Source organism: Vespa mandarinia, chromosome 9 (assembly GCF_050613455.1).
Source record: "Vespa mandarinia isolate Hongniang chromosome 9, ASM5061345v1, whole genome shotgun sequence".
In the NCBI taxonomy this organism is placed as follows: Eukaryota; Metazoa; Arthropoda; class Insecta; order Hymenoptera; family Vespidae; genus Vespa; species Vespa mandarinia.
This window is the reverse complement of record NC_140818.1, coordinates 8888657-8916456: the sequence shown is the minus strand read 5'-3', so window position 1 is coordinate 8916456 and position 27800 is coordinate 8888657. Positions and strand designations below refer to the sequence as shown.

The following is a 27800-nucleotide window of genomic DNA, read 5'->3' as shown; positions in this document are numbered from 1 at the left end:
AATCAAAGGGCTAGATGCATCTACGCGCTCCGAGCCGCGCTTATACGCGAACGTCTCCTCCGCGAATAAACATTCTGCGGGCGTAGCTCGCGTTCTCGACAAAAAGCGTCAGAACGGATCTCGAGTCGTCGCCGTCGTTGTTACCTCCTCCTCCTCCTCCTTCTCCATCACCACCACCACCACTACCATGTTTTCCTTCGCCTTTTCTTCGACGACAGGTCATTGGGAAATGAAGACGATCGACGAAGACAAAGACGGCGAGTTACGCATCTTTTTCATACCTTTTTCGTAGGGAATAAAAAGGATTGGCACAGATTTTTGTAAGGCTGACTCGCGAGTTAATCCATTGGTCGATCAATAGGAAAGAACTATGCTTGTGGCCATCAACGGAAGAAATTAGAGCATTGGAAAAAGGCTTCAATTATAGGAGAAACAAACTGAAAGGGGTTCCATAAATGGGTTTATTATTCAGATACGTCGGTTACGAGGGATAAAACAAATGAGCTAGATGAGAATTTACAGGAACTCTCTTTATTGTACGCGTATAATTAAATCGTATATAATGTATGTGGGCGTTCTTTCGCACGAACGCTTCGCGCATACGGCTTGATTCTAATAATACTGCGACGGAGGTTGTAGAGTGGGTTGGAAGTTAAAGTTAAATATTAATTAAATAGAACGTCGATATAAATAAATTAAGAGTTTTCTTATAATCTACGATAATTTTTTTTCTTCTTTTTTTTTGGTTTTCACTTTTTTTTCTTTTTTTTTCTTTTCTTCCTTTTTTTTCTTTTTTTTCTTTTTTTTTGTTTTTTCTTCTTCATATCTAATATAATTCGCGACGAATTGTGTCGGGGTGGATCGCGGATCCGTTGATAAATCGCATCGAACGATCTCTTTGATAATCCGAAGGTAGTTTTGCGTGCAAAGTTCGCAACACGAGAACTCGGGTAGTGTTTCACTTGCAAACGGTGATCCACTCTTCGACGGTGCAATTCTGACACTGAACGTAGCAGCACCAATGAAACTTGCACCTGCACCTTTCGGTGCGCCTTTGCCTGACGACATTGTAACCTCTTCCGCAGCAAAGGCTGCCGCAACCGTCACCGGCCGAGCTCGTTTTGTTGCACCTACGTCCGGCCGTACCGGGTATGTCCGCGGCAGGATCCCTTTCGCAAAAGTTTGGCGACTTTTGATAATAAAAGAGCTGCTTCGCGAGATCTCGCGGTTTCCTTTTGCGTCCTGCTCCCCTCTCCCGGTGCTTCCTCTGTCTCTGACGGTCCGGTCTTCTTCTCCTCGAGCCTCTTGCTCTGGCCAACGGCGTGACGCTTCCGAGATTACTTTGCGCCACCAGGACGGCATTTCTGAAACGATCTTTGAGCGTTTTGCCGACTATTCGAAAGTCCGGCACCACCTTCCAGCACGTCTTGAGCTCGCACGAACCGGACATGCCGTGACACTTGCATCTCACTTGCATGTTGCTCGCTACCGACTGAAACACAAGTCAGGAGTTTCTGTAAAATGCGAGAAAGGACCGTACGCGAGCGACGGCATGACTCGTGAAAAAACGGCAAATCTAACTTGGTTTCTTTTAGACAAAGAGGTGTCGCGTACAAAACAGTTAATGAGTCTACGGCTGGGTGGTCCCGCCCGAGGCTTCGTCTTAATAACGTCGAGGGCCGAGAGCGAGCATGGAGAGCACCACGAACGAGGAAAAGAGGAATAAGGAGAGAAGAAGCCCACCGTCCTCTTCTCTCTTCTTCTTCCTCCCTCTCTCCTTTCTACGCTTTTTCTTCTTCTTATTCTTCTACTCCTCCTTCCTCTTTTTTCTCTCCATTCGTGCTCCCTACCCTCGCTTTGGCTTCCGTCATGGGCGGAGTTTGAACGCGGACCACTAAAAAGCTAAAAACTTTGAGGTTGGTGGAAGAGGTGGCGGCACGGCCACGTGATTTCGTTATAAGAAAAATCATTGATCGTCACAAGGACAAAGAAAAAAAAAAAAAAAGAAAAAAAAAGAGAAAAAAAAGAAAAAAAAAAAGAAAAAAGAAGAAAAAGAAAAAAAATCGTCTCGTCTTACCAAACGTCCCGCTTGGTTGTTGTGCAAGTTAACGGTAGACTGTATGTCGCCGGCCTTCTCGCGCGAGTCTAGGAACTGTCTCGAAAACTCCATGCCGTAATCGAGATTGTGAGAGCACCCGCCCCATTTCCATTGGGTGCCCCTTGCCTTGGCCGGTGGTTTTGCTTTGTAGCTGGACGGGTCGCATCCGCAGGAGAGGAGCCTTCCCATGCTGCAGGCGCGCGCCACGCTATGAGCCACTCCTGCTGCCGATATCGCGTAAGCGAAGGCCGTCTCTCTGTAACCTGCGATCGAGCTTGGTAATCATGGGTGCCAAACCTGTGTACATAAGTTGTGTGGCTTTCGAAAGATCGGAGGATTCTTGGAGGGTATCTCGTCCATGTCGCGTTAGCAAATTGCCGCTTGGAAAACAGCCAGGATAATATACGCGAAGCGTATATTCTCCTTTCTCGCGAGGGGAGTACGAGCTTCCGTAGAAGGAGTTACAAATGGCGATCGCGGACAGCCTTCCCAGACAACGGTACGAAGCTAGATTATTCAGCCGTCCGTCAAAACGAAGCGTGCCCGTCCTACGTATGAGCGAGCTCGTCTCTTTTCGTTTCTCGAAACGGCACCTTTCGCTTCCCTTCATTAGCTATCCTTTCGAGGATAGATCCTGAGAAAGGGACAACGAGGGGGAGAGAGAGAGAGAGAGAGAGAGAGAGAGCAAGAAGCAGGGTGACGCGAGCGTGCAGCACCCTGGCTAGCCTCGGCAGCAGACGACGTTCGTTAAGCGATGCGACGTCGAGCGCAGTTTTTCTTCGGGCCCTCCCGCGTCCAAGGTCCTCCCGTCGTCGCGAGCTCTCCTCCTTGGAGTCGGATTGACGGACGGCCGACCGTCAAACCGCAGTGGTGGCTGTCAACTTACAAACGATACGACACACGAGCATTGCCTGCCTGCCCGAGCAAGATTCGAAGGGGCCTCCTCTCCTTCGACAATGCCCACATTACTCTACCCTTTCTCCTGCCTCGAGAAGTTACTCCGAAGCCCATGGATACCGGCCGGCCGACCGACCGGCATTTGCAGTATTCATGAGGACGAGATACCAAGGAGACGCGCTAAAGGCGCTCCTAAAAGGATTTGTGGCATTCGTTCTCGACACCCGATGAGGCACCACGCTGCTGCTACTCCGTCTCTACGCTCTCCTCCTCCTCCTCCTCCTCCTCCTCCTCCTCCTCCTCCTTCTTCGCGAAGACGATTCTTTCCTTTCTCCCTCACGAAGGGATGCGAACGAACGAGGATGCAAAAGATTCCAGAAAAGGAAAGAGATACGCGTTGCTCTCGAGTCTCTCCTTTCCTTCCAACGCTACCAGGTATTAATAATTCCGTTTGAGTCTTTCTTGAATCGCAAAGATTTCCAAGTGGCAAGTAGCGCGTAAGCTCGGACACGCTTCCCATCGAACCTTACCTTCTCTATATACGGATATTGGTAGGAACCGTTTTATAATCGTCCGAGTTGCGCGAGATCGTGGAGGTGCGCACCACGGGGACTCGCAATAAATTCTCCTGCGAGAAGCCGTGCGTCTCTCGTCGTGGACAGCGCGGCCGGAAGGACAACGACAGGAGAGGAAAGCGAGTGGATCGAGAGACAGAAGGAGAGAGAGAGAGAGAGAGAGAGAGAGAGAGAGAGAGAGAGAGAGAGAGTCTCTTTACTCTTTGCCTTCTAGATTCTGGGACACGGTGACGAATGGCGAACCGATCCCCTTCGGCAAAGTTCGCGTCAGTCCCGAATCGCTAGTCTTAGATAACTCAATAGATACGGAGGATAAGGGAGTATGGGGGAGTGGAGTACGGGAGGTCCGGCTCAAAGGTTCGCCACGAAGAACGTCCTCGAGTACGGATCGAACCGGTGCAACGAGTTTCTTAATTAATGGCCTTGCGATAGATCTGCCTTTTATATGACGATCGCCTTAGAAGGGAGCTTTCTCGCGCAGGTGGCGCTCGTTTCTTGCGATTGGTCGCGACCCTCGTAAATTCTCGCGTTCGAAATGATTTTCTCTGAATTAATCGGATTATCCTGTCGCTTGTAGAAAAGGAGAAATTTTTCCGTTTGGAAATTGACTCGAGATTTTCATCGACGAAATCTACTTGTGCGGGCTGTGCGTTCATTTCCGTTAAATGTTTCATCTCTTTTCTCTCTCTCTCTCTCTTTCTTTTTTTCTTTTTTTTTTCTTTTTCTTTTTTTTTTTTTTTTTTTTTTTTACAAGAAAGGGAGGAAGGAAGGAAGGTAGAAACGAGAAAATAAGAATGAGAAAATAGAGAGAAGCGTGTCCGAGGGATTTAACGGCACGATGACCGGCTTCGAGACGTGCTCCCGGACTCGAAATTCGACACGCTGGATTTCTTGCCGACCGTCCGTTCTTCGAGCCGAGCTACGATATAGACTTTAAGAAGCAAAGATCGTTCGCAATGGCCGCAACTTGAAGTCCCGTTTACCTGGATTCGTGGAATTTGTTGCGCTTCGATTAATCGTAGGATAACCGGCACGAGCACGGGACGTACCCTGGAAGACTCTATTCACGAGTTCTTCCTGTTTTCCACGATCGTGGAAAGAGAGGGATCGCCGGAGAATTAGGTGAGAAATTCCACGTTACTCTTTTTAAGGATGGGTTTATGTTATTTTTACGTAAGTACGGAGGAAAAAACGAGGGAATCGACACCTCGACGTAGCCGGTCGTAAGAAATCTTAGGGTCGATGGAAGTGGCGAGATAACGACAGCGTGAGCGAGCAGGCGAGGGGAAAGAAGGTTGGTCCGAGGGCCCTCCCGCTCGACGGAGCTCAAGCTTTCAGGTCAGGTGCGCCCGATGTCGCGCTCTCGCGCATTCGTCCGACACGATATATGTTTCCTCTTTCGGCGCACGTACGCGCCACGACGAATTTATATGTCACGCTGGTCCAGTGGCGAAGGCCCCCTCCAAACCTTCTTATGGAATTGGGACAGGTTTTCGACGCTGCCCTCGTTGCCTCCGTTAGCAACGAGGCAACGAGGAAGACGCGCAATCGTGATCTCATGATTTAATGAAATCTCGCGTCTCTCAATTTTTTTTTTTTTTGTTTTTTCTTATCTTTTTTTCTTTTTACCTCGCTCGAAAAGCGTCTAAGAAGCTAGGATCGAAGGAGCTTATTACCTCAGGACGAGGAGGTTATTACCTCTTTGTAGGAGCACGCTACTCTGTTGCGTTCTGCTGCTCGGGGTTAGAGAGGAACAGTTCCACCTGTGCCACATGAATTGATGCTGGCATTCTAATATCGCCATCTGTAGTCCCTTCAGAGCCGCTACCGTCACGTCCGGGTTTCTGTGGCAGAGTTCACGCTGCTCCTTCGTCAATCCAGGTATTCCGTTGCAAACGACGGCACTGCCGCTAACCCAATCGTCCACCGAATTGCTCATCAAACAACTGCCGCTGCAAACGAAGATGTAGATCTTTTTATTAACGGGACATTTTGAGATTTATCGCCTTCGTACTTTGCCAATTTCTTGGAATCGCGAGAAAGCCGATCTTCCCACGGACGCGTTCGATCGGTTTGAGTGATTTCGGTCGTACGGAATGTCCTGCCGCGGAGATTCCTCGTACGATCGCGGTATGCCGTGATCTCCTTCCTACCCACCCTTTCTCTCCCTCTCTGTCTCTCTCTCTCTCTCTCCTCTCATCAAGGCCCGTTCGACCTCTCGCTTTATCGGATTCTCGATCGCGAAGGTTGTGCTCGCTCCTGAATCTTTCGTCGATCGATGGGATTCTTGTGCGAGATAGGAAAATCTAAGAGAAAGTGCACGTATCCATGTCTTCCTCTTTCTCTCTCTCTCTCTCTCTCTCTCTCTCTCTTTCTCTCTCTCCCCCTTTCTCTCTCTCTCTCTCTCTCTCTCTCTCTTTCTAGGTTGAAATTAATTAATCGACCATCAGGCAGATGCCGTCGCTTAAGATAGCGCTCTAAGAGCACTTCTTCCAAGAGGCAAAGACCGTTATCGCGACGACGACGGTATTAGTGGCGGCGGTGATCGCGCAGGAAGAAGGAGCCATGGTTTGATCTGTTCTTTGAAAGCGTTACGCACCCTCTTGACCTCGGTCTCGTAAAATCATCGAAAGGAAAACAGACGGTATATAGTAGACGGTATGGTTAAAAGAGAATGATTGAAAAGTTGGAGAAACGTCCGAGAAGATGATTTCTCGCGGCAATCAGGTTGGTGGATTTGACGTGGGGGATAGGAGAAGAGTTATCCTTTCGTTTGGTTCGGTGCTTATCCGGCCGTAGAAATTAGCCGACGAGCTACTCTTAAAGTAAAAGCTGTGTATGGCACCCGTTGCGGAGCGAAGAAAAAGAGAAAAAGGAAGGATACGGGGATATGTCGAGGACGGGCACGGCACGCTAGTAGAGAGCTAAAAGAAGAAGGCGAGGAGGAAGAGAGGAGGAGGAGACAAGGAGCTCGAGACAACTCGGTTTCTGCGGAGTGTGGGAAAGGATGGCGAAGGAGGGTGAGGCTTTTTAGGGTCGTCGAGGTTATTGAGGGCTCCCATTACCGGTACATCCTTGCCCCTACGCTATCTTTCGCGCTATTGATGATCTACCGAAAGCAGATTAATGATCTTAACTCGCTCAACAAATTGCCGAAGACACCGTACGGACGGTCGAGCCTATCAACGGATTCCTTTTGCTACCTCTCGACTTCTTTTCTCTCCTTCCGTTACCTTCGTCGGTCCCTTCGTCGCATCTCACTTCTCGCACAAGAAGCGAGAAGCTGCTTAAGGAACTCGTCTTTGCGTTACCGTCATTCTCATAGAAATACCGTGCGCTCGTTGGCTCGATTCGAAAAGATAAAGAGACGAATCGAATTCATAGAATCGTGCCGCGATTTCGCCGCGTCGCAACGTTGAATAGGATAAGAGAAAAGGGATTCTTAACGCGCGAATCTTACTAGCTCTTTCTATACTTCTTTCCCCCCCACCCCCCCCTTCCCCATATGCCCCTTTTGCTCCCTTTATTTCACGTTCGCGACGGGATACGAGGAATAATCTTCCTCGTAGAAGGTCTTTGAAGAATCCAAAATGGCGTCGGTGGTGGTGCACGCGTTTTATTCTATCCGTCCCTCCCCCTTGTGCTCGCATCACGTTATAAGAGAAGAAGCCGCACCGCGGAATTTCGCGTTTAATGGGGCATGAGACAGGCGTGCTGTGCTTGCCGTGGCCGAAGAGAGAAAACTCGTTAGCGACGACTCGCGAGAACAACGGCCGGCTATCGGTTTGGTCTTTGCTATTCTCAACGACGACGAGGAACGTCGCGAAATTAGTTTGAGCTGAAGACTCGAGGAGGGAAGGATAGGTAGGTAGATAGGTAGATAGGGAGGGTGGGAAGAAAGGAAGGAAGGAGGCGGGAGAGTCAAGGATAAGGTTCGCGCGTGTCGTAGCGCGGAGAACGGACGGAGGACGCGCGTCGCGCGAACCAGTTTATCGACTATTATATCGTCGAGAACGTAATTCAATGCCCCGTAGCGAGTACATCGCGCATACATTGTGCGCGCACGTTCTCGCGTCCTGCACCGGACACACGAGTCGGTGCAATTATTTACGACGAGTCGGCCCAAGCACAAGGGGATTCCGGCGAACGTGTATCGGACTCTCTCGATACCATAACGAGGAAGAGTTGCTCGCCTAGCGCCAAATAACTATGTCTCTGCGACTCGGATATACTACGACCAGCGATTACTCTTACCGAGTTATATCGCCTTCGTATTGTAATAGGTTTAACGATCTACTATATATCATAGATGGAAGGATTTCGGAATCTCGGGGAAACTATTCGGAACGGCGTGACTACTTTTAAAACGTCGACGTCTTTATCGACGACGCTCGAGAATGATCGTGCGTCAGGAGCGTGCGCGCGCGCGCGCGCGCTTAGATCGACGAAAGATCGATGTGGGAAAAGCCGACGAATCGATTTACGCTCTTTATCTATGTTCGAAATCTCGCTCGCCTTGATCGCCGATCGTCGACTCGATTTTAGAGACACCTGCGCCAATTTCGAGCGAAAGTACCTACAACTTACAATGTATTTCCATAATGAAAGGAGATCGAAGCCGAAATTTAAGAGCGCAATTTTGTACTGACGGCCTCCGGTGAAAGAACGAGTTCTCGAGCGATACCGATATTTATACTTTATAGCGTGGTCACGAATCGCTACTTATTTTGGAAGAATCGTATCCGTAAAAAAGAACCTTATTTTGCAAACGTCACGTATTCTTACGGCATTCCACTGGGACGAATTATACTTGTAAAACAGCGCTTACGCGCGGCGTAGTACGCCGTCGGAAGGTTCAAGCATCGGCGGATATAAAGCGATCGAGGGCTGATCGAGAGGCTTTAATAAAGTCGTAACGCAAGCTTGATTCGAAATTCGATACGTAAACGAGAGACAAGAAAGAGGATTTAATCTCTCTCACTCTCTCTCTCTCTCTCTCTCTCTCTCTCTCTCTCAATGTTTGCGACGTGCGAACGAATAGCGATCGGTATCGCGCGCAGAAGCGTTAAATAAACAGAAACGACGAGGCAACGGCGGAGCAACAGCGGAGAGGCGCCAAAGTGCGCTCGGTAAAGACGTCGGCAAGACGAGACGAGAAGAGTCGTGGCGAGGCGAGGTGAGGCGAGAGGAGAGGAGACGAGACGAGACGAGTCGGTGGGCCACGTGGCTCGATTTAGCGATAAAGTCCTTACTCACCGACGATGCTCGAAGAGTAGGAGAAGAAGGGCTACGGTGCGGGCGATTCTAGCGGCGATTCGAGCGACGATTTTCCTCGCGATTCTAGCCGGAGGTCCTTCGTAGTAGGTACGGCCTGCTGCTGGTCGAGACGAAGGCATCCTGTCATCGCCCCGAGGACGTCTCTTTCTCTTTGCGCGCGCGTTTTGCCCACTTTAAAGAGAGAGAGTCGAGTGGGAGCCCTCGTCCAGGGGTGCACACCCCTAGCACCCGAACGGAAGGACCCCTCGATTTACCCTACCCCCTCTCCCTCGAACTCCGCTTCGCTCCGATACGGCTCCGAACGCTCTCTTACTCTTCTTAGCGCGCGCGGTGCCTGTGATCAGCAGCCTGGCACGCGTCGAGGACTCCTCCTCGCCCCGGGCACCGGCGCTTCTCCTTTGACGTTCTCTCCGATTCGAGAGCTCCTACTTTTCTCGAGGGTCGTTCCGAAAACTACCCTGCGACGATCGGCCGATTCTCCCCCTCTTTCTTCGAAAGCCTCTCTTCGATTTTTGCCTTCGAGCTTCGTACCCTTGCTCTTCGTAGCCTCCTCTTTGGTATCTCCGAGAGCTATTTCTCTATATCTTTGGATCAAAAATACTGTACTTGTGTTCCTTCCTGAAAGAATGGAAGAAAGAGAAAGAGCAGGGAGAGAGAGGGGAGGGAGAGAAAGAGAGAGAGAGAGAGAGAGAGAGAGAGAGAGAGAGAGAAAAGAAGAACGAAGGAGCTAAAAGGGACAGGACGAGCAAGGATTTTAAATCAGCTCGAACTTTTGTCTAATGTGCCTCGCGTACGTTTCTTTGCGATTGAGCTTGTTCGCAGCTTGAAAACACCTTAACATTTCTTCCTTTTTTTACGGCGATGATAACTCTGACGTTGGCAACGTCGACGAAGGATACGTCCTAACGAAGACGGGAGGTAAGGTCCACCTGTTCGACGGTGGAAACAAGAACGAGCGTAGCAACATCCTTTTCCGTGAAATTTTTGCCAAAGTTTTCTCTTGGCCCGTCCTTTTTTCTCGTTCGTTCCACCCTTATTGGATGGGCCGAAAGTAGCCGGAAAAGCAATAGCACCTTCGGGCACGACCACCACCTCCACCACTACCACGACCAAGAAGAAGCACCACTCCGGAGCACGAGCACCTCCTCCTTTCTTTTCTTTCTTTCCTCTTTTTCTTCTTCTTTCCTCTTTCTCTTATTTTTCTTCTTCTTCTTCTTCTTCTTCTCTTCTTCTTTAAACTTATTCTCGGAGCTTCTACGACGACCGTATTGCTCCGCACTTCCGGTATGCGTGCGCTCGCGGCGAAGTGTCAAGCTTAAATAAAAGAAAAGTCGCCCTCCGGCTCCCTCCCACACACTCCCTTCTTCCTCTTCTCTTCCTCCTTCTTCCCCTCCCTCTGCTTCCACCCCCACCTCCACCTCCTGCTCCTCCTTGATCTCTCTCTCTCTCTCTCTCTCTCTCTCTCTCTTACACACATACACACACACACACTCGCTCTCTCTCTCTCTCTCTCTCGCTCTCTCTTTCTCTCTCTCTTTCTCTCCTACTCTTTCTGTCGTGGGCGCGCTCGCGCTTCGCCGCGCGTCTATCTCTCGGTTCGTTCGTGCAAACAGTCGAATGCAAACTTCCCGTCCGGCTTACTTAGCGAGGACGCTAACGATGACGACGACGACGACGACTGTGACAGTGACGACGACGACGACGACGACGACGACGATGACGACGACGAAGAAGACTATTACTACTACTACTACTTACGATGAGGCAAGGAGACATGCAACGAGAAAATAAATCGAATAAGTAAAAGTAGAAGTAGAAGTAGAGGAAGAAGAAGAGGAAGGGGAGAGGGGAGGTGGGGAAGAATAGATGGAGAAGGATCGAGAATAAAGGAGCTAGGAGATAAGGCGGAGGAGGGAAGGGGAAGGAAGAGGATCGTTAGGAGCGATACGCCGAGATTCGCGCACTCGTTATTCGCTTTTTTTCTCCGGATGCTGGCGTCGTCGGCGCTGTTGCAGCTCGGAGAGACGGAGATAATCTGAGGATCGGTGGCTCGCTCGAGAACGGCGCGCCACGCCGGCGACGAGAGAGTAGAAGAGCTGTCAGGATGATCGGCCCGTCTATGACGAACTCGGTGCGCACGGCCCCGCGTACCCTTTCTCACCCACCCACCGTCCGTCCGTCCGTCCGTCCGTCCGTCCGCCCGTCTATCTATCCTTCTTGCAGGGAGAACGACGAGAGGGCTCTCGACTGTCGGAGGAACCAACGAACCCCCACCATCGGCGCCACCATCGGCACCACCATCCGGAGCAGTACTAGCGGCGGCGCAACGCGTCGGCCACTACCCTCCGAAGCGCAGAGCCAAAGGGGCAGAGACCAAAGGCAACTCCGTCCAAGAGGGATCGAGAGCCTACGAGGAGAGGTTGCGCGCCCTTCTCGCGCCCTCCTCGCGCCCTCCTCGCGCCCTCCTCCTTTTCTCATCATCTCGGATCAACTCGGGATCGACGTGTCTTAGCCCTCTCTCTCTCTGCCCTCCTCTCGCCGCCGCCCCCCCCTCCGTTTCTCTCTCCTTTCGTTTCGCATGGCTTATTTTCGATCGCGCAAGAGTACATCTTTGACGGTAGTCGTTCGTTTTCGCTCCTCGGAAGTTAGCGCTTGCGATAAAGAGGGTGAAAAGTGAAATAGGCGGGAAACGAGGAAGGAAGGAAGGAAGGAAGGAAGGAAGGAAGGAAGGAAGGAAGTTGGGCTCGGTCGATCACGTGACAGGACGAGTGGGAGGAGCGAATCTTCCCCTACCCAGCATCCCTCGGAGAGGAGTCGATCGACGTAATTGAGGCTTATCTTCCGTTAGCCTACCTTCCGCCTACTCACCCCCACCTCGCATCCCTTTCTTTCCTTTCCTTTCCTTTCTTTTCCTTTCTTCTTTGCGTTCTTCTCCGTGATTTCGCGGGAAATTCGAAAGTAACTGACTGACTTTCGAGCCACGTAACGTCCTTGCTAACAGGAACGGCATGGGGTGGGCAAGGTGCGGGGGGGGTGGGGCGAGAAAGGAAAGGAGAGATGCTCGAACGAGTAGAATGCGGTTGTTTCTTTAAAGGGCCAAAGTAAAAGTTGACTTTTTGCTCGAGACGAATGAGATTCGCGCATCGACGAGCGGCAATGTTTGTAGAAAAGAGAATCCGGTTCTTCGTTCTCGGCGTTCGATCGCGATAAGACGCGAGGAGAAGAGTATACGGTACCTTTGCCCGTATCGCACGGCGATCCGTTAAAAGTTCGGGAAACGATTCAGGATCGCAAAAAGCCGATCCTCGATCTAAGCGTGGTAATCGATCGGAGGACCCTTCATTTCGGTACGACGCGTTTTCACGGGGCATTAAGTGCCGAGAAACGCGGAAGAAACCGAACGAAAAAACGTACCCGGCAAGAAGGACCGAACCCGAAGGACACGACGGTGTGAAAATCGTTGATAATCGCCGTTGAGAACTCGGCCGGCGCGTTCGACTTCTTAATTGAGACGTCGCTCGTCGTCTAACAAGAAATCGGTAGAACGAACGGAAGAAGCAAACCGAGCCGAGGCGAACCATTTCTATTCTCCTCGTTCGCCTTGGCGCTAGCATTAAGTTTTCTCTTTCCTGAATAAAGGAATAAAGAGTAGAAAAATTGTCGATGGGAGAGAAACGGATCGATTAATTGGAAAAATAGGCGCACGGTTATGAAAGCGGAGGAACCTCGCGGTGGGAACTTAATATCGTTGAAAGCGGGCGAATTCTCGTTGGGGTTACTGCTTGGAATGTTTTAATAATGTGCATTCCCCGTCTCGATCGATCCCTCGGTCGAAAGGGGCCGAAGAGTATGCGGATACTTTGTTGGAGTAAAATCCGTCGATTGGTTAGTCGCACGGATAAAGATAAAGGATGACGATGCGCGCTTATAGTCCCTTCCTGACTAAGAGAATCGTCGAGTCCAATTGTCTAATTTGCGATATACGATCCCCTTATTTTCCTCGCGAATCCAAAATGTGATTGCAATTTTGACGCAAAGGCCAACGATGAGGCGCATCTCCTGTGAAAAAAAAAAGTTAACTCTATTGTGAGTATTGCGTCGCGCAGGACAAGGACGTCGTCCTTCTTTTTCTCCTCTCGAAGCGACGCGACCGAAAGAGGATGGTCGTTTAGCCCCGGAACCGATCCGATCCGACTCCTTGTCCTTCTCCCTATCGTTTACGTTCTTTTCTTTCGATGTTTTTCGGGACACGATATCCGTTACAAAATAGCAACGGTCGATCGCACGATCGAGAGGAGATACGCGTTAGCTCTGGATCATCGGCGTCGTTTTCGCTAAAAGCCACTTGTCGATGTTCGCCCGAGCATGATCGATTTACTCGCTAAAAGTAGTCTTTCCGAATAATCTGCTTTCGGGGATCATAGATGTTCCGCCTGTTTACCGCGAACCATCGTTCGCTACCGACGGCCTACCGTCGGCCGACCGTTCTTCTTGTCAGCCTACTTTTCTCTACGTTTCTTTGCATTAAAAAGGAAGGAAGAAAAGAGAGAGAGAGAGAGAGAGAGAGAGAGAGAGAGAGAGAGAGAGTGAGAGAGAGAGAGAGAGAGAGAGAGAGAGACAAAGGAGAAAGGAAAAAGAGAAAGGAGAAAAAAGGGAAGGATTTTCGCCGTTTTTTTCCGCTTGCGCGGTCACGCCTAGGAAATCTTTCAAAGACTTTTGAAAATTTTCTTTTGCGCTAGATCCTCTTATCGAAGGAAATCGCGACTGGTAACGACGCAGACATATTTCTCTTCCCTTTTGAAACATAATTTTCTAATAAGATCCGTAAGCGTATTACCTTCAGACCCGTCGCAACGTATTCTTTTTATTTCCAACGAGACGGAAACGAGGCCCGAAAGTTGTACTTTTAGCGACTATATACCATTGTATTATATTATCACTATGATCCAAGGTAACGCTCTCTTAGATCGTGGATATTTTTGTGGAAAGGAACGTTCGTAGCAGGAGGAACGTCAATGGGGGGTTTGCGGGGGGGGCAGAGGAGGGAGATGGACAATGAGGACGATTCCGTGGACGGCGAGTGGAAGTTTAAAAGAGGTCGGCGAAAGGCCGAAGGGCCTAGGAGGCCACCGTGCTCGCCTATTATATGCCAACGCGGACCAGACGCAGCCATAGGGATTCGAAGAGTGGATTGCCTCGACCAACGGCAATCCGAATAAATAAAAAGGGAAAATAAGATATATGCGTGTGGGTGTGGCGGCGGGCGGGACCCGGGCTCATTGCCACCTCCGAAGCTGTCGGATCTCGCACTCCCCATCGATGTTGTAGTTATGGTGGTCCCGGGCCAACTTGGTCCTACGGCTTCGATCCTTTCGAACGCGATTCTCCTCCTCCATCTCTATCCCTTCTCCCCCAATTCTACTGATTCCTTTCGAATCCTCCTTTATTTCTCGCCGATGACGTTGAAAACCGTAAGGGATTCTATTTAAATGGGAAAACATACGTACCTGTCCACCTATTATCGACGATCTTCAAAGTCATTGATTTGAAAATTGTCGCTGTTGTTGGTCGGTACGGCACCAATCACGCGGTCTTCCTGGTAGGTATGATTTAACACGGACGTTTTGCAGACTCGTCGACCACCAAGGACGGTCTCGCGCGCAATATAGGTACTACCTATATTAATGTTATTCGACGTCAACGACAATTTGTATAACTCGCCGCGGAAACATCTTCCACGGTCACGAAGCTCCTTTTCTTTTCTCTTTCTTTCTCCTTTTCTTTTTCGTTTGTTTTTTTTCTCTCGACCGGTCGGTCGGTCTCCGTGATTATCCGTGGACGCGCGTACCTCGAAAGTGCAATCAAAGGATGTATCTAGATCGTCTCGCGAACGGTTCAAGTTGACAAAGGGTCGTTCGAGGACAAGGGCGTACTCGCGAGTTTCGTACCTTTTCTCGCGAGTATTCGAAAATCCTCGAGGACCTTCGAGGGACTTTCGTTTCCTGCGCCGCTGCCTGACTTTTTCCTTTTGGATCGCGATGAGTATCTCGGAACCACCTACGAGAGTAGAGATTAGATCCGGTCGTGTATTCGTTGCCTTGGTCTTTGCGTACGTGTGCGTTCGCCTTCGAGCGGAGAAGCCTAATCGTCGTTGTACTACTCGCGGAGCCCGTCCGATTAGGATCTCAACACCCACGCCGTGCGGATGACGGTGCGTGTCATCGCTTAGAAGTGACTTCGAACGACTCTTTGCCGCGAGTGCTTTTCTTTTTCGAACTTGTATACGCTATAAGCTTGGCTCCTCTGACACGCGCGTTCGACATGGCGAGAGCGAGAGCGAGAGCGAGAGCGAGAGAGTTATCGTCGAGGGACAAACGGAAGGGGTCGATAAAATGCTTTTATTGGCTCGTTTGTTCACCGAGGTGGCGGTTTCTTTGTCACGACTAGTAACGATCCTTTTACTACCGGTTTCAACGATTAAGGATATCGTGACGTTTCGCGAATAAAGGAGAAGAAGAAAGGTAGATGGAGGGGATAGACGTAGGTGATTTACCGCTCGTAAACGATCGTAATCAACCGAAGAGAAGGTTCGTCGGTGTATCAAGCACTTTAGGGTGTCCAAGAATTACGGAGAGATATATATTACCATTACCTGATATATAATACCTATATTGTAAATACTTTATATCTTCTCTCCTGTCATTTTTTTCCTCGTGCAACTAAACCAGAGTCATCGCGATAACGTTCATTCGCAACGATTTACAGACGTATACGTATAGCTATAATGGTACGGCGACGAAAATCGATCGAACAAAGAAGTGTTAATTGCGTTATTACAAAGAAACAGATCGATCTCAGGTGGAAGGCCATCGAGGCGATCGTTCCGATCGCGATCTTATCGTCCTCAAAAGGGCCATTGTACGATTATTAAATAGGATGATGAGGCTCTATTCTATATCGGAGTTCTCTCCGTGGGTCGTCGTAGATCTCCTTGTGCGATCGAATACCGCGAGGAAGGATGTGTCTCCGTCCACGTACGGCGTCTATACCGATGCGCCGCCGCCGCCGCCGCCGTCTCTCTCTCTCTCTCTCTCTCTCTCTCTCTCTATCTCGCCTTTACCTTTGGCATTCCTCCTTTCCGTTTGTCAGATTTGAACGTAAATCAACGAAAAGATCTCTTCCATTTGGATAATCGAAGAAACATAAAGAAAAATTTAGACGAGGTGCATCCGATCGCATAGAACCGTCCGTAGACGTAGGCATGCATGCTCGCGCAGCACGTGCGAGAAACACGTGTCGTCGTGGCTCTCCTCGTGATACGCTCGACCGAGGATGGTCAGACGGGCGAAGGGAGGACGCTCGAGGAGAACGGTAAAGAGGGAGAGCGGAGAGGAGGGAGAGTCCTTTTCGCGAGGATGCATCTCGTGGAGAATGAGGGGAAGAAGGAGGAAGATAAGGAGGTAGGGATAGGAGGAGGAGGAGAAGGAAGAGGTTTATTAACGTTTTGTTTATACTTCTCGATTAGAGCTAATCGATCCTACGGCGAAATGAGGCATAATATAGAGTCAAGCCGGCCTCGTAAATACTCATTTGCGCGGACAATCTTCTCTCCTTGGCTTTCCATCGCCGCCCAAGTCGAGCCGCGCTTCGTTACGCTTTATACGACGACAACGACAACGACAACGACAACGACAACGACAACGACAACGACGACGTCGACGACGACGAGGAGGAGGAGGAGGAGGGGAAGGAGGAGGATGGTATTTAACGAATTCGCGTGGGAATTAACGAATGCGTTAATTGGTTCGTTTAAATGGCCAAATAGATAAGAACCAGTACGGGGTGTACCGCGTTATCTCTTTCCTTTTTCCTGATCTACGATACGCCATTTGCGGTAGGTGTCCGCACTTTGATTTCGAAACGAAGAGCGGTACAGGAGGTTAGAAACGAGAAAAGGAGCGGGCGCGCGCCGTGTTAAAGGTCGACGTCGGAACGCGTCGATCCGCGAATCGATTAAGCGTCCTTAACTTATCCCAAGTACTCAGTTTTGTTTTTCTTTCTACGGCTATTAGAGATCTTAGGAAGATCTTAAGCAGATCTCCGATTCGTTTCGCTGCCAAGATGCTCGACCCTTTCCCACGCTACCGCATCCTATCCCGTAGTCTCCTCCTTTGGCTTCGTCGAACGCGTAGCGCGCGTCCGAGCACGAGCCGCGATCTATTCCTATCGATCGAATAATCTTCCTGATGCCCTTTAGATCGATAAATTATTTCGTATCGGGGAGATGGATTTTTACACGATTTCTCGATTTCATTTTGTTCTTAAGACTCGAATTCAAGGCTCGGCCTTCGATGGGAAGAAGAGACGAGGAGTACTTATGACAAAGCGTTTTCCGTGTGAACCCGATCCAATGCACCGTGTAATGCAACCTTAAAGCTTACAATGCAACAACGGCCACCTATGGGGTAAGGAGTCGTAAAAGATGTTTCTCATTGTTTCCTATCCTGTGGGAACCAATTTTCCTAAGATTTTGTTCAGATAAAGGATTTCGTGAATGAAACTAATCCCCGTATGCTAGCATCCTGCCACTTTTTTTCGGCCTCTCTTTCAATTCCTATCTCTCTCTCGCTCATCCTCTTTTTTTTTTTTTTTCTTTTTTTCTTTCATTCTACGAGATGTCCGCCCTCTAAATCCATTCTCTCCCCCCCCCTCTCTCTCTATCTCTCTCGCCTACTCGCGCGCTCACGATCTCCTCGAAATATCTCGAGGATGATCCTATCGAACAACTATCCTTTTCTTCCTTTCATCTTCTTCCTCTGGACGCGCGAGCAGCCTCCGTTTTTCTTCTTTTTAGGGTAGCATTATCTCATAATCGAGCGAATGATTCTGCCGTTCGACGGAATGGCACGGCCTACCGAGCAAACGTTCGAGTTCGTTAATGTTCAACCGTGAGAGTGGATCTAATGAATTTGATGACTCCTTTCTCCCTACTTTTCCTTCCTCCTAACCAAAGTATCTTCATCTTTTTTCTTCTCTTTCTATCCTCTTGTCTCGCTCTTGTTCTTCGATCCCCTACCACTTGGATCCCCCGTGCCTGGAGCTTATATATATTCGGCATCGCGTAAAACCCGATGTCTTTACGATCGTGGCAATAAATTGAATTGCCGGTGATGAGTGTTTTTAGTGGCTCGTGGAACTCGTGGAATTCGTCGTCGATTTCGTTTACATACACCTTCCTCTTGGTCCTATCTTTTGGCGAACTATGTCGATCGAGGACTCTTAAATTAGCTCAGATTCGAATATACCTATACCTATCTACTAACGCGTGCGCGCGCGTGTGTGTGTATATATATATATATATATGTATACCTATACCTACTTATGTAGCTACTTTGTGAAAGCTTTTTTACAATATGTTCTCGAGTCGTTCGAAGTGGGATGAAAAATTTGCTGAAAAAGAGGAGTATAGATTCGAAAGAGGATGGATGACAGTAGTGGTGAGCGGCGTGGCGAGGTGCGTGGCGAACGCCGAGCGGCTTCGTAATTAACAATCCATTTTGTATTCGGCTCACCTGATCGCGACGTGTGCGGTCCGTGACGTCATAATTCGGGGCCCCTTCGAGGCGTACCGCCCCCTTAATGCGGGCTCCGACACCTCGACTACGCGATGCAGCACGCACTTTTCTCTCTCTCTCTCTCTCTCTCTCTCTCTTTCTCTTTCTCTTTCTCTTTCTCTTTCTCTTTCTCTTTCTCTTCCTTCGTTTCTTTCTCTTCTCGCGTATTCCAGCGAGTCCTCGAGGGGCAAAAGAAGAGGAAGAAAAAGAAGAAGAAGAAGAAGAAGAGGAAGAAGAAGAAGAAGAAGAGGAGGAGGAGGAGGAGGAGAGACGAGGTAGAGGGATAGGAGCTTCCTCTAACCTCTTCTCGGTGCCTGAAGATGCCTGTGGATGCGGTATATACACCTCGAAGGCGGCCAAGGGGGATATAATGGCTTAGCCGGACTTCACACGATGCCGACCGGTACACCGGCCCGGAGGATGATACAGACCTCAGACGGCGAGAGAAAGAGAAAGAGGGAGAGAGAGAGAGAGAGAGAGAGTGAGAGAGAGAGAGAGAGAGAGAGTGAGAGGTAAGACGAGGAACGTCGATATACACGTAGAGAAAAGAGAAAGAAGGAAAAGAGAAAGACGGAATAGGAACGGACCTCCGAGCAAGGTTCTCGAATCGCGGAAAGAATTGCAGCCATCCTTCGAAAACCTCTCTTTCTCTCTCTCTCTCTCGATCGATCGATCGATCGATCGATCGATCGATTTAATCTTAAATCCTCTTAGATTTTCTCTCATGTATCCAAGTATCTACCAACTCAAAGTTTCTTGAAATTTCTATCGAGTCTCGCGGAGAAAACGAGTTTTCGCATTATTATTTACGCTAGATTACCGATATGTTTTTGAGAAGAGAGGAGAAAGAATGAGCAATAAGAAAGGAGAGGGCATGAGAGGCGATGCCGAGGCTGCTCTCGCGTGGAAGAGTCGGAGGGTGGATCCTGTTACTCGGCTTTGTACGAGGCGGCCCCGTCTGACGGTGCCAGGCCGCGGGGGCCTTATTTCAAGACCGTATCGAATCAGGCACGACAATCGCCCTAATATCCACACGAATGCCGTGCCATGCTGCACAGCACCGCACCGCACCACACCGCAGTGCACCGCACCATCGTACCGGGAGAACCTTCGAGGCGAGACGGAGAGAGCAAACCTCCTCTTTCTTCTCCTCTCTTCTCCTTCGAGTAAGAGATCCCTCTTCCTCCTATCGACGACTTCTTTACACCGTAAAATAAGGTTATTAGTCCCCATAATATACGATACCTTCGAAATACGCTATCCTTTTTTCTCTTCCCTTTGGCTTTGTACTTTTTTAGACAGAGTATCAAAAATATCGTAGAACGAACGAAGCCAATTTAGATTCTCTCAAATTTTTCTACCGGGGATGTTTGAAAAGGAAAAGAAAGAATCGTTTAGGAGAGTAATGGGGGCCACTCCGGTGGGCCCTCTCGCGACCCTTCTCGCGGTCCACGCGGCTCGTTTTACCTAACGCGAATAAGCGCGGTCGTTACGACGTTTGCGTTGGCATTTAATTGTTTGCCCTTTTCCTTTCGAAACCCGAACGTAGTTCCCTCTCTCTCTCTCTCTCTCTCTCTCTCTCTCTCTCTCTCTCTCTCTCTCTCTCTCTCTCTTTCGCTCTCTCTTCGTCTTTTCGAAGACCCTTTTTTCTGTCCTCTTTTTCGTCATTCTTTCGTCGCCACCGAGATTACGGATGGATTATGTCGAGTAATAAAATAATTTTATTTTTGTTTGCGAAAGGTATTACGTGAGATTACAAATGTTTAGAGCTCTCTCGGATCGAAAAGATCTAGTCCCTTTTAGTCGGTGCAAGGTACTTTTTTTTTTTTTCTTTCTTCTCTCTTCTTTTTCTTGCGAATATTTTCCTTCTAAACGAGAACGGCCCCTCGAAATAAGACTGTCCGTATTCTCGAATAAATACTTATCGCTTAAAGTTTTGCGTAGATATATTAAACTCTTTTATTAACGTTTCTTAATTTGACGTATCAACGCAAAGAGGGAGTCGAACGTAAGTTCTTTTAAAAGTTAGTATAAAACTGGTTTAAAACGTTATTTTATCTTAATTAGCGCGGTCTACGCTTTCTCTTTGATCGCGTTCGGCCCTCGCAAGACGGCCTCGACAGACTTTATAGGTTCCGGAAGAAAAGGTCGATGCGCATCGCGTTACGCCGAGACACGGCCGATAAACGGATTAACAACTTTGGATCTAATTGCTTGCTGGGAACCGATTGTAAAAGATATTTGGTCGGTCGGTCGGTCGGTCGGTCGGTCGGTCGGTCGGTCGGTTGGTCGGTCGGTCGGTTGGTCGGTCGATCGGTCGGTCGGCCAGTATTGCTGCCATCATCGCCGAGATTGGGATAGTACACGCCCATACGCATATATCCTATGTATATAGGCATTTTAATAATATAGAAATTAGAGGCGCACATAAGGTATCTTGGCAAGCTTATCTTTCCGTTCGTCGAGAAACCATCGGCTTTCAACCTGTCGCGAAGAAAGAACCTGCCTGTGTTTACTCACCTTTTCTTCAGAGTTCCAATCGCTTTACGGTCCTAATCGTTACTTCCGCATAGTACACCGCGATCGGCCCGCCCTTTCCTTCTCCTCGTCCCCAAACGCGTATCCTTATCGGTTTTGTTATCGCCACTAATGCCATACCGGCAATAGCTTTAGGAATTTTCAACGATATGACCGACTACCTTAGCTCGTTTTCTACGTTACGTAGACTCTTGGCTTCGACCGAGATACCTTTCTCAGGACCTTTTTTTTTTTTTTTTTTTTATTATTATTTTTATCGTAAATCCCGGCCGTTGGTTGTGACATTTTTTCGATTCCAATCGTTCTAGTCGTTATACGATCTTGTCTACGCACTTAGTCTTATCGTCGATCTATAAGCTCCGAATTACCAAACGTGAAAAGACGAAGTAGACGAAGAGGAAGAGCAAGAGAAAGAGAGAGAGAGAGAGAGAGAGAGAAGAAAGGCGTTTGCTAAAATCGCTAAAATCGTTAAAAATGAAAAGGCAGAGATTTCGTCTTCTTTTCTCGAGCCCATCAGAAGCGGGTCTGGGTCCAGGGCGGCGTTATAATTTGAGGCGGTTTCAGGGAGGTCCCGGGCTTCGGGACCCGGGCTCACGAAGCCTGGGGCAGCAGCCGAGTTCAATGAAGTCATCAGCTAGCCCGGCCCGTGGCGGTCTGTTATTATACCGTGGTACCGCGCCACCGTACTCCTTTCGAATCTACCTCTCTGGCTCGACTTGGTGCTACCTCTGCCTCCACCTCCGTTCCTCTCGAGCACGCTTCTCTACGTAACTTTGACCGAATCAATTGATCGATTTAAAAGAAAAAAAAAAAATAAAAAAAAAAAAAAAAAAATAAAAAGGAAAACAAGAAAGAAAAAAAGACAAAAGAAAAAAAAAGAAAAAGAAGGAGCGATAATCGAACTACTCGAATAGAGCTACTCGACTTTACTATCGCGACTATATCTTTATTGTGCTTTCTCTCGCACAATATTACGAGAGGTTAGCGAAGAGAGGAAAAAAGAAAAAAAAAGGAGATATTAATAGCTTCGCTCTCGACAGTTGTTAACGTTTCGAATTATTCGATACATTTCTAGAGGATATCGAGTACTCGTATTTTCTCTATTTTTCTCGCTCACGAACCGTGCCGTAGGATAATAGCGCTATTTACAAGCACGACCCTCTCGTTTCGTTTTCTCCATTCCCATTGTAATATCACGCGTGTACGTTCTCCATATCGGCGGAGTCGCCGGAGAACGTGGAAGTCGTCGTAAAGTCGGCACGGTGCAATGCTAACTCGCATAATGCACCATACTCGGCTTGTCCTTTCGTCCTTTTCACGACGTATTCCGAGCGCACGGTCACCTTTCCCCTTTCGTTAACATCGTTCGCCGCTCCTAAGACGATCCATCTCGCTAAAAGCTGTGTGAACTTTACGAACCACGACGGAATCCGGCCGTTTCTCGACAACAACGACAACAACGACGCAGTCCGGTCGTAGCGTCGACGTAAAGTCGCGATCGTGTACCGTTCCTTCTTCTTTCTCGAAAAAAAGGACGAAGGGGCGACGGGACGACAGAGAGACGCAATAATACGTAGAGGAGAAACTTAAAGCGTACTTGGTACAGGTCGATGCAAAAAGGAACGTTTCTTGATCGATGGAAAAAGTTGATAGAGACGACGTAACGCGAAAGGCCGTTATTTATTCACGGGAAGCATTCTTCTCGTTCGGGTTCTCCCTGTCGTAACCTGCTGCACCGTGGCACCGATTCATTTCACGAAAGCGATTCCGAACGCTGCTGCTCGAGAGACACGCATGGGCTCGCACTTATGCAAGATCCTGTAAGATCGGGAATCGTGGCAGTAATAATCGAGAAAGAGAGGAGAAACGGCGACGACGCGCCGAGGACGACAAGTGGAGAACGCGAGGGGTCTAACTCGATCGGCTCGGCCGGTTAGCCTCCTTACCCTTTTCTTCGATTCTCGATCCGTTGGTATGGCGAAACATATCGACGTCTCCTATATGGTTGGATCTTATGGGAAATAGAAAGTAGCCACGCAGCGCGCGCGGTGTACGCGGTGTGCCTACGTTTAGCCTACGTGAAATTTACGAGCGTACTGTCTCGTAATTACCATTGTGGAAACTCGCTAGAGAAAGACGAGTGCAGCAGACGCGCAGCGAACGAACGAACGAACGAACGAACGAACGAACGAACGAACGAACGAACGAACGAACGAGCGGAGGAAGAAAGAAAGAGAATGCGCCGTGTGAATCGTCTTAAGGCCAGCTCGTAACTGGCGTGTAATTGCAACGGCGCGTTTACTCGGGCATCCGTTTACTCACTTTGATCGCAAAAGCAGAATTGCGAATGTTCGAGAGAGAGAGAGAGAGAGAGAGAGAGAGAGAGAGGTTCGGGATCAGTTCGGATTTGCCGCGCTTATTAACCGTAGAAACGGCAGGCAAGCTTCTGCCCGTATTGCCGTAGAACGTCGTCGCTTAGACCGATCGGTATCTCCCGTCGAATTAACGACGTTGCCTCCGTAATTTCGAAACCTCCGGAGAGGAGCATCGCCTTCGGATAATTGGGGAGAAATAGACGATAGAACTTGCTGTTTTCTCGACCATCCGTGAAAATTGCACCATCGTATTTCGATATTCGCTACGGTTAAGAGCACCGTTACCTATGTCCATCCTTCTTCTTTCGCTTATTCCCCGAACAAAGTTCGAAACCTCCGAGAGAGACTCTCAATTTAGGTATTTTCGAGACGATCGGACGAGATCTTTCGGCGGGACAAAAAGTTTGACGTCTCGAACGAGTTTCTGTCTCCGATGTCTCTGGCCGGTTGGCTCCTCCGAGATAGCCTCTTTCGATGGAATGCATCGTCCGTTTACAACATCGACGATAGACGAATGCAAAATTCCTCGAGTATATCGTAAGGTGGATGACGAGAGGAGGCGTAATAAATCGAGGAAACGTCAAGACGAAAGGCCCGGTAGAAAAAGGGCTCCATCTTGGAGGAGCGTCGTTCTTTCTTCGTCGTGGGACCGATGACACGGCCTCGGTCCCAACCGGCAGGATTTTCGGCTACTCGGTCACGAGTTGCAGGCCGCGCTTCGCTTCGCGAGACGACGGCCTTGCCTCGCGAGATCCCTCGCAAAAAGCGCCGTCCCCCCCTTCTTTCTGTTCGACCGTTCGTCCGCACGGACCCCTCCCCTCCCCTCCCCTCCCCCTACCCCTTCCCCTGGCCCCCCTCGCCGTTCCTTTACGGCGTTCCTCCGTGGATTCGTAGCGGCGCAGGGTCAAGGAGATTCGAGAGGGCGGGCGGGAGGGAGCGAGCGAGCGAGAGCGAGAGCGAGAGCGAGAGCGAGAGAGAACCAAGGCGCGGCATATCATCGCGCTATTTCGCGGAGACGAGCAAAGTCGATAGCACACCGCGCGTTGTTGCGTCCGTCGAGTCTGTCCGAAGCGCGTAGGTTCGGATAGTAGGAGGAGCGAAGAAGGCCGCCGCGGCGGTGGCTGCAGGTTCGAGCAGGTTCTCAGGAATTCACGACTCATGCGGCGACCGGGTGTTCGAGTGAAACGTATAATGGCATTTAACGAAGAAGAATCGAGGTAGCAGATCCATCGAGCTCGCTCGAAATTGCTTGCTCAGGCTAATGTCGAAATGAGGGACGTCGATGTCGGGTATTGTTCCAACACCCTTCCCATTCCGTCTGTGGGACGCCGCGTGGGAACACGCCCGCTTTCTTCCTCCTTCCATTATCTCTCTTCCTTCTCGCGATGACCGATTCTCGTTGGATAGGTCGCAATTCGAAATTCCTAGCACGAACTAGACGAGAGTAACGGATGAGAGTAAACGCGCGTTAAGGAAAAAGTCACGGAGAGAAACTTTAAAAAGTATGTGGGAGAGGAGAGGAGAGGAGAGAAAAAGAGGGCTTAGGGATCTCGGAAAGAATGGTGTAGTGGGCTTGGAATAGTTCCATCTCCTCGTCTCTGAAAACTGGTCTGGCAAACTCTCTCGGACCAGGGAACGGAGAAGAGTCGGAGGAGCTGCATTCCCCGGTAATTAGTCTCACCCATAAATTACTGGCTATTCCGTGTTTCTGTCGGTCGCGCGAGTCGGCAATACGATTCGTCGTCCATGGCATCCCTGTCGTATACCTCGTCATCCCTCTTACCGCTAAATTTCTCTTACGTCTCGCGGAATCGAGAAAGAGATCGAGAGCTTCGCCGCGATCCCGCGGTCGGGGTACGGTCGGTCGAGGTCTCCTCTCTCGGGGGGCGCCCGAAGAAAGGAACCCGCTGCTAAATGAGCTTTAATGCGGCCCCCCCGCTGGAACCTCCCTAGCCAGGACGACTCTCGACGAAACATATCTCTTATTCCTTATTCTCTTTCATCGTCGCTATTATCGCTTCTTTTTCTTTATGTACGCTTATAATCATATATACCACTTTTACCACGACCGCTTATTACCGTTGTCATTTTCTATTTTCTTCGTAGCCGCGCGATGAATTTAAAAAAGATGAATTTTCGATTGGAAGGGGAAATGAGTCTGACGAGTAACCGGCCTACTTTCTCCGTCAGTTAGATTTTGGCTATCGCAGAATCTTTTCTATTTTCGAGAAAAGGACATTGGGCTGATGTCGTCGAGAGGGGAAGAGATCGTGTGCGGTGCGCCGTGGTACGGTACGTGATTCGGTTGCGGCTCGACGCCGCCGCGCGGCGCTCACCTGCCTCTCTCTTCTTCGTAGCTCGGAACAGTCTCGCACCGAGAGCGATCGCGCGCTCCTCTCTCTCTCTCTCTCTCTCTCTCTCTCTCTCTCTCTCTCTCCCTCTCCCCCCCCTCTCCCTCTCTCTCTCCCTCTTTCTCTCTCTCACTCGTTCTTTTTTCCCCTCTCTCCTTCCAGCGGTAAATGCGCGTCTTTCCATCTCCGTAAGAACACGTACGATGCACGTGCCGTCGTCGTATCTGACCCGTTCCATCCTTTTGCCCGATTTTTCTTTCGATTTTGTATAAATTTTATTTCGAAAAGTGGCGATTCTCTCTTACTCTCGATCGCGTTTTCGAAAAAAAATCCAAACGTACGATCGGTTTCGTTGCCTCTCTTCTTCCGCACTGTTCTTCTTCTGCGTCGTCGTGACGATGGTGGCCGTGGCGATGGTGGCGGCGTGTCTTCTGGGGAAGAAGGCTAGGAAGAAGAAGCGGAGGAGAAAGAAGAAGGAAGAGGAGGAGGAGGAAGAGGAGGTGGAGGAGGAAGAAGTTGGACGAATGGTGGGGGCAACTCTTCTCTACTCCCCAGAACTCGGTTGGTGGGGGTAAGGCAACACTCAAAGATCGTGGTGACGTAGTTCTGGCAGGAACGCGACGCGTTTTTGTCCCCGCCGGAAGAAAAGACCGTTTTATTACGATCCGTTTTACTACGACTGCCTGCCTCTTCTCGCGCTCTTCGCGGTGGCCGGTGTCTTTGGGAGAGCCAGAAACAGAGAGAGAGAGAGAGAGAGAGAGAGAGAGAGAGAGAGAGAGAGAGAGAGACAGAGAGACAGAGAGAGAGAGAGAGAGAGCACGACGCAGAGGGAGGGTGCGAAGGAAGAGAAACGAGTCCTTCCTCGAGTAGGGTGGGGATACGAGAGGAGAGAGGGCAAGTGACTTCCACGAGACCGGAAGTCCAACTTCTTCCGGATCGTTCTCCGAATCGCGCGAATCGATCCTTCTCGCGATCCGGAAGATCCGCGTCTTCCGAACGGAGACGGATCGTTTCGTTCGCGGGGATAAACGAAAAGAGAGGGGGATCCCGTCATGAAGCTTTCGTCCTTTTCCGTCTCTCTCGACTTAGTAGTCTTTCCGTCCTTTCTATACTTCTTTTCGACCGCGAAGTCAGAGAAAAGAGCATCGAAGCGACTTGCTGATTTCAACTTGAGAGCTTTCGTCGTCGTATGAAGAAAAAAAGAAAAAGTCACAAATAGAATTGGAAAGTTCGCCGAGGAGTGTTCGAGATCGCGTTCGACGGTGAAAGGTGCTCGCTATTCCTTCGAAGGGAATTGGTGCCCGCCAAAGAACCCAAGGAGTTTGAAAAGAGGGCCAGAGGGGACGGAGATGAGCCCCGTTCTCCTGGTGATCTACCTCCTCCTCGTCACCCCGATTACCACCGGATCGTTTTGGTAAGTCCTTCCGTTTCTTTTCTCTGAAATAAAGATAAAGAAAAAAACAATCCTCCAAGAGAGAGGCTCGCGCGTCTCTCTGGTTCCCCTCGAGTATCGAAGAAGCTCTAACGACGACGTTAAAGTCGCTTAAGAGGAGTACTCTTTGATAAACGGGGTTATCGCGTTTCATTGTCAAACCGTTATCCGTAAGGAAAGCGTTCGCGTTGACATCCGTGACGTTCGAAAGGCGAGAGATAAAGAGCTAAAGGTGTAAAACAGTACCAAGAGTGTCCTTAGCGCCGCGACACGTGACGACCATAAAAAGGAGGGTTCAAACAAACAACGCTCGTGTGTGTTACGGGCTTGGTATCTGGTAGCGTTTCCTACGCTTTACACAGAGAGTTAGGTATAAAGAAGAAAGAAAAAGAGAAAAAACACAAAGAAGAGAAAAAAGAGAGGAGAAAGAAGAAAGAAAAAAAGAGAAAAAGAAGAAAAAAGAAAAAGAAAGAAAGAAAAAAGTAGGGAAACTCTTCTTTTCCTTCCTTCCTTTAAGTGGCCACTAACCTTGACGACTTAACGACAGACACAAGAGCTAGGCGCGATGCGACGAGTTTTGACTGGAATCTCGCTCTCGTAGACCCTTATCTTTTCTCGATCTTGCTTCGCTCCCTCTGCTGCT

At 49.4% G+C, this 27800-nt stretch overlaps 2 protein-coding genes across 4 annotated transcripts in view; one reads left to right on the top strand and one right to left on the bottom strand.

The window, feature by feature from the left end:
• Positions 1 to 27800, top strand: part of LOC118439874 (protein Wnt-6) — a 66648-nt gene that overhangs the window by 17647 nt on the left and 21201 nt on the right. The window contains exon 1 of one of the 2 annotated variants that reach the window (XM_035862113.2): positions 25838 to 27139. The exons of the other annotated variant lie outside the window; for it this stretch is intronic. Within the exon in view, the coding sequence (XP_035718006.1) occupies positions 27075 to 27139 (65 nt within the window). The 5' untranslated portion in view covers positions 25838 to 27074. Of the gene's footprint in view, positions 1 to 25837; positions 27140 to 27800 lie in introns of those variants that run through there. 2 annotated transcript variants of the gene reach the window in all.
• On the bottom strand, positions 927 to 27800 carry Wnt10 (Wnt oncogene analog 10). Of its 2 annotated transcripts, none has more exons than XM_035862106.2 (4): positions 27686 to 27800; positions 5269 to 5522; positions 2078 to 2361; positions 927 to 1492 (listed from the first exon to the last, which is right to left on the bottom strand). In XM_035862106.2, exons 2-4 carry the CDS (start codon positions 5507 to 5509, stop codon positions 959 to 961), a joined length of 1059 nt encoding a protein of 352 aa, XP_035717999.2. In that variant the 5' UTR covers positions 5510 to 5522; positions 27686 to 27800; the 3' UTR covers positions 927 to 958. The 2 variants fall into 2 exon arrangements, with proteins under 2 accessions (XP_035717999.2, XP_035717998.2); XM_035862105.2 differs by lacking the exon at positions 27686 to 27800 and adding an exon at positions 8827 to 9951.

Coding starts and splice junctions, on each gene's coding strand:
- Wnt10 (XM_035862105.2), bottom strand. CDS start 8,966: ATGCCTTCGTCTCGACCAGCAGCAGGCCGTACCTACTACGAAGGACCT. Junction 5,523..8,826: donor CTACTCTTCGAGCATCGTCG/GTGAGTAAGGAC, acceptor CTTCGTTTGCAG/CGGCAGTTGTTTGATGAGCA. Junction 1,493..2,077: donor ACAACCAAGCGGGACGTTTG/GTAAGACGAGAC, acceptor CTTGTGTTTCAG/TCGGTAGCGAGCAACATGCA.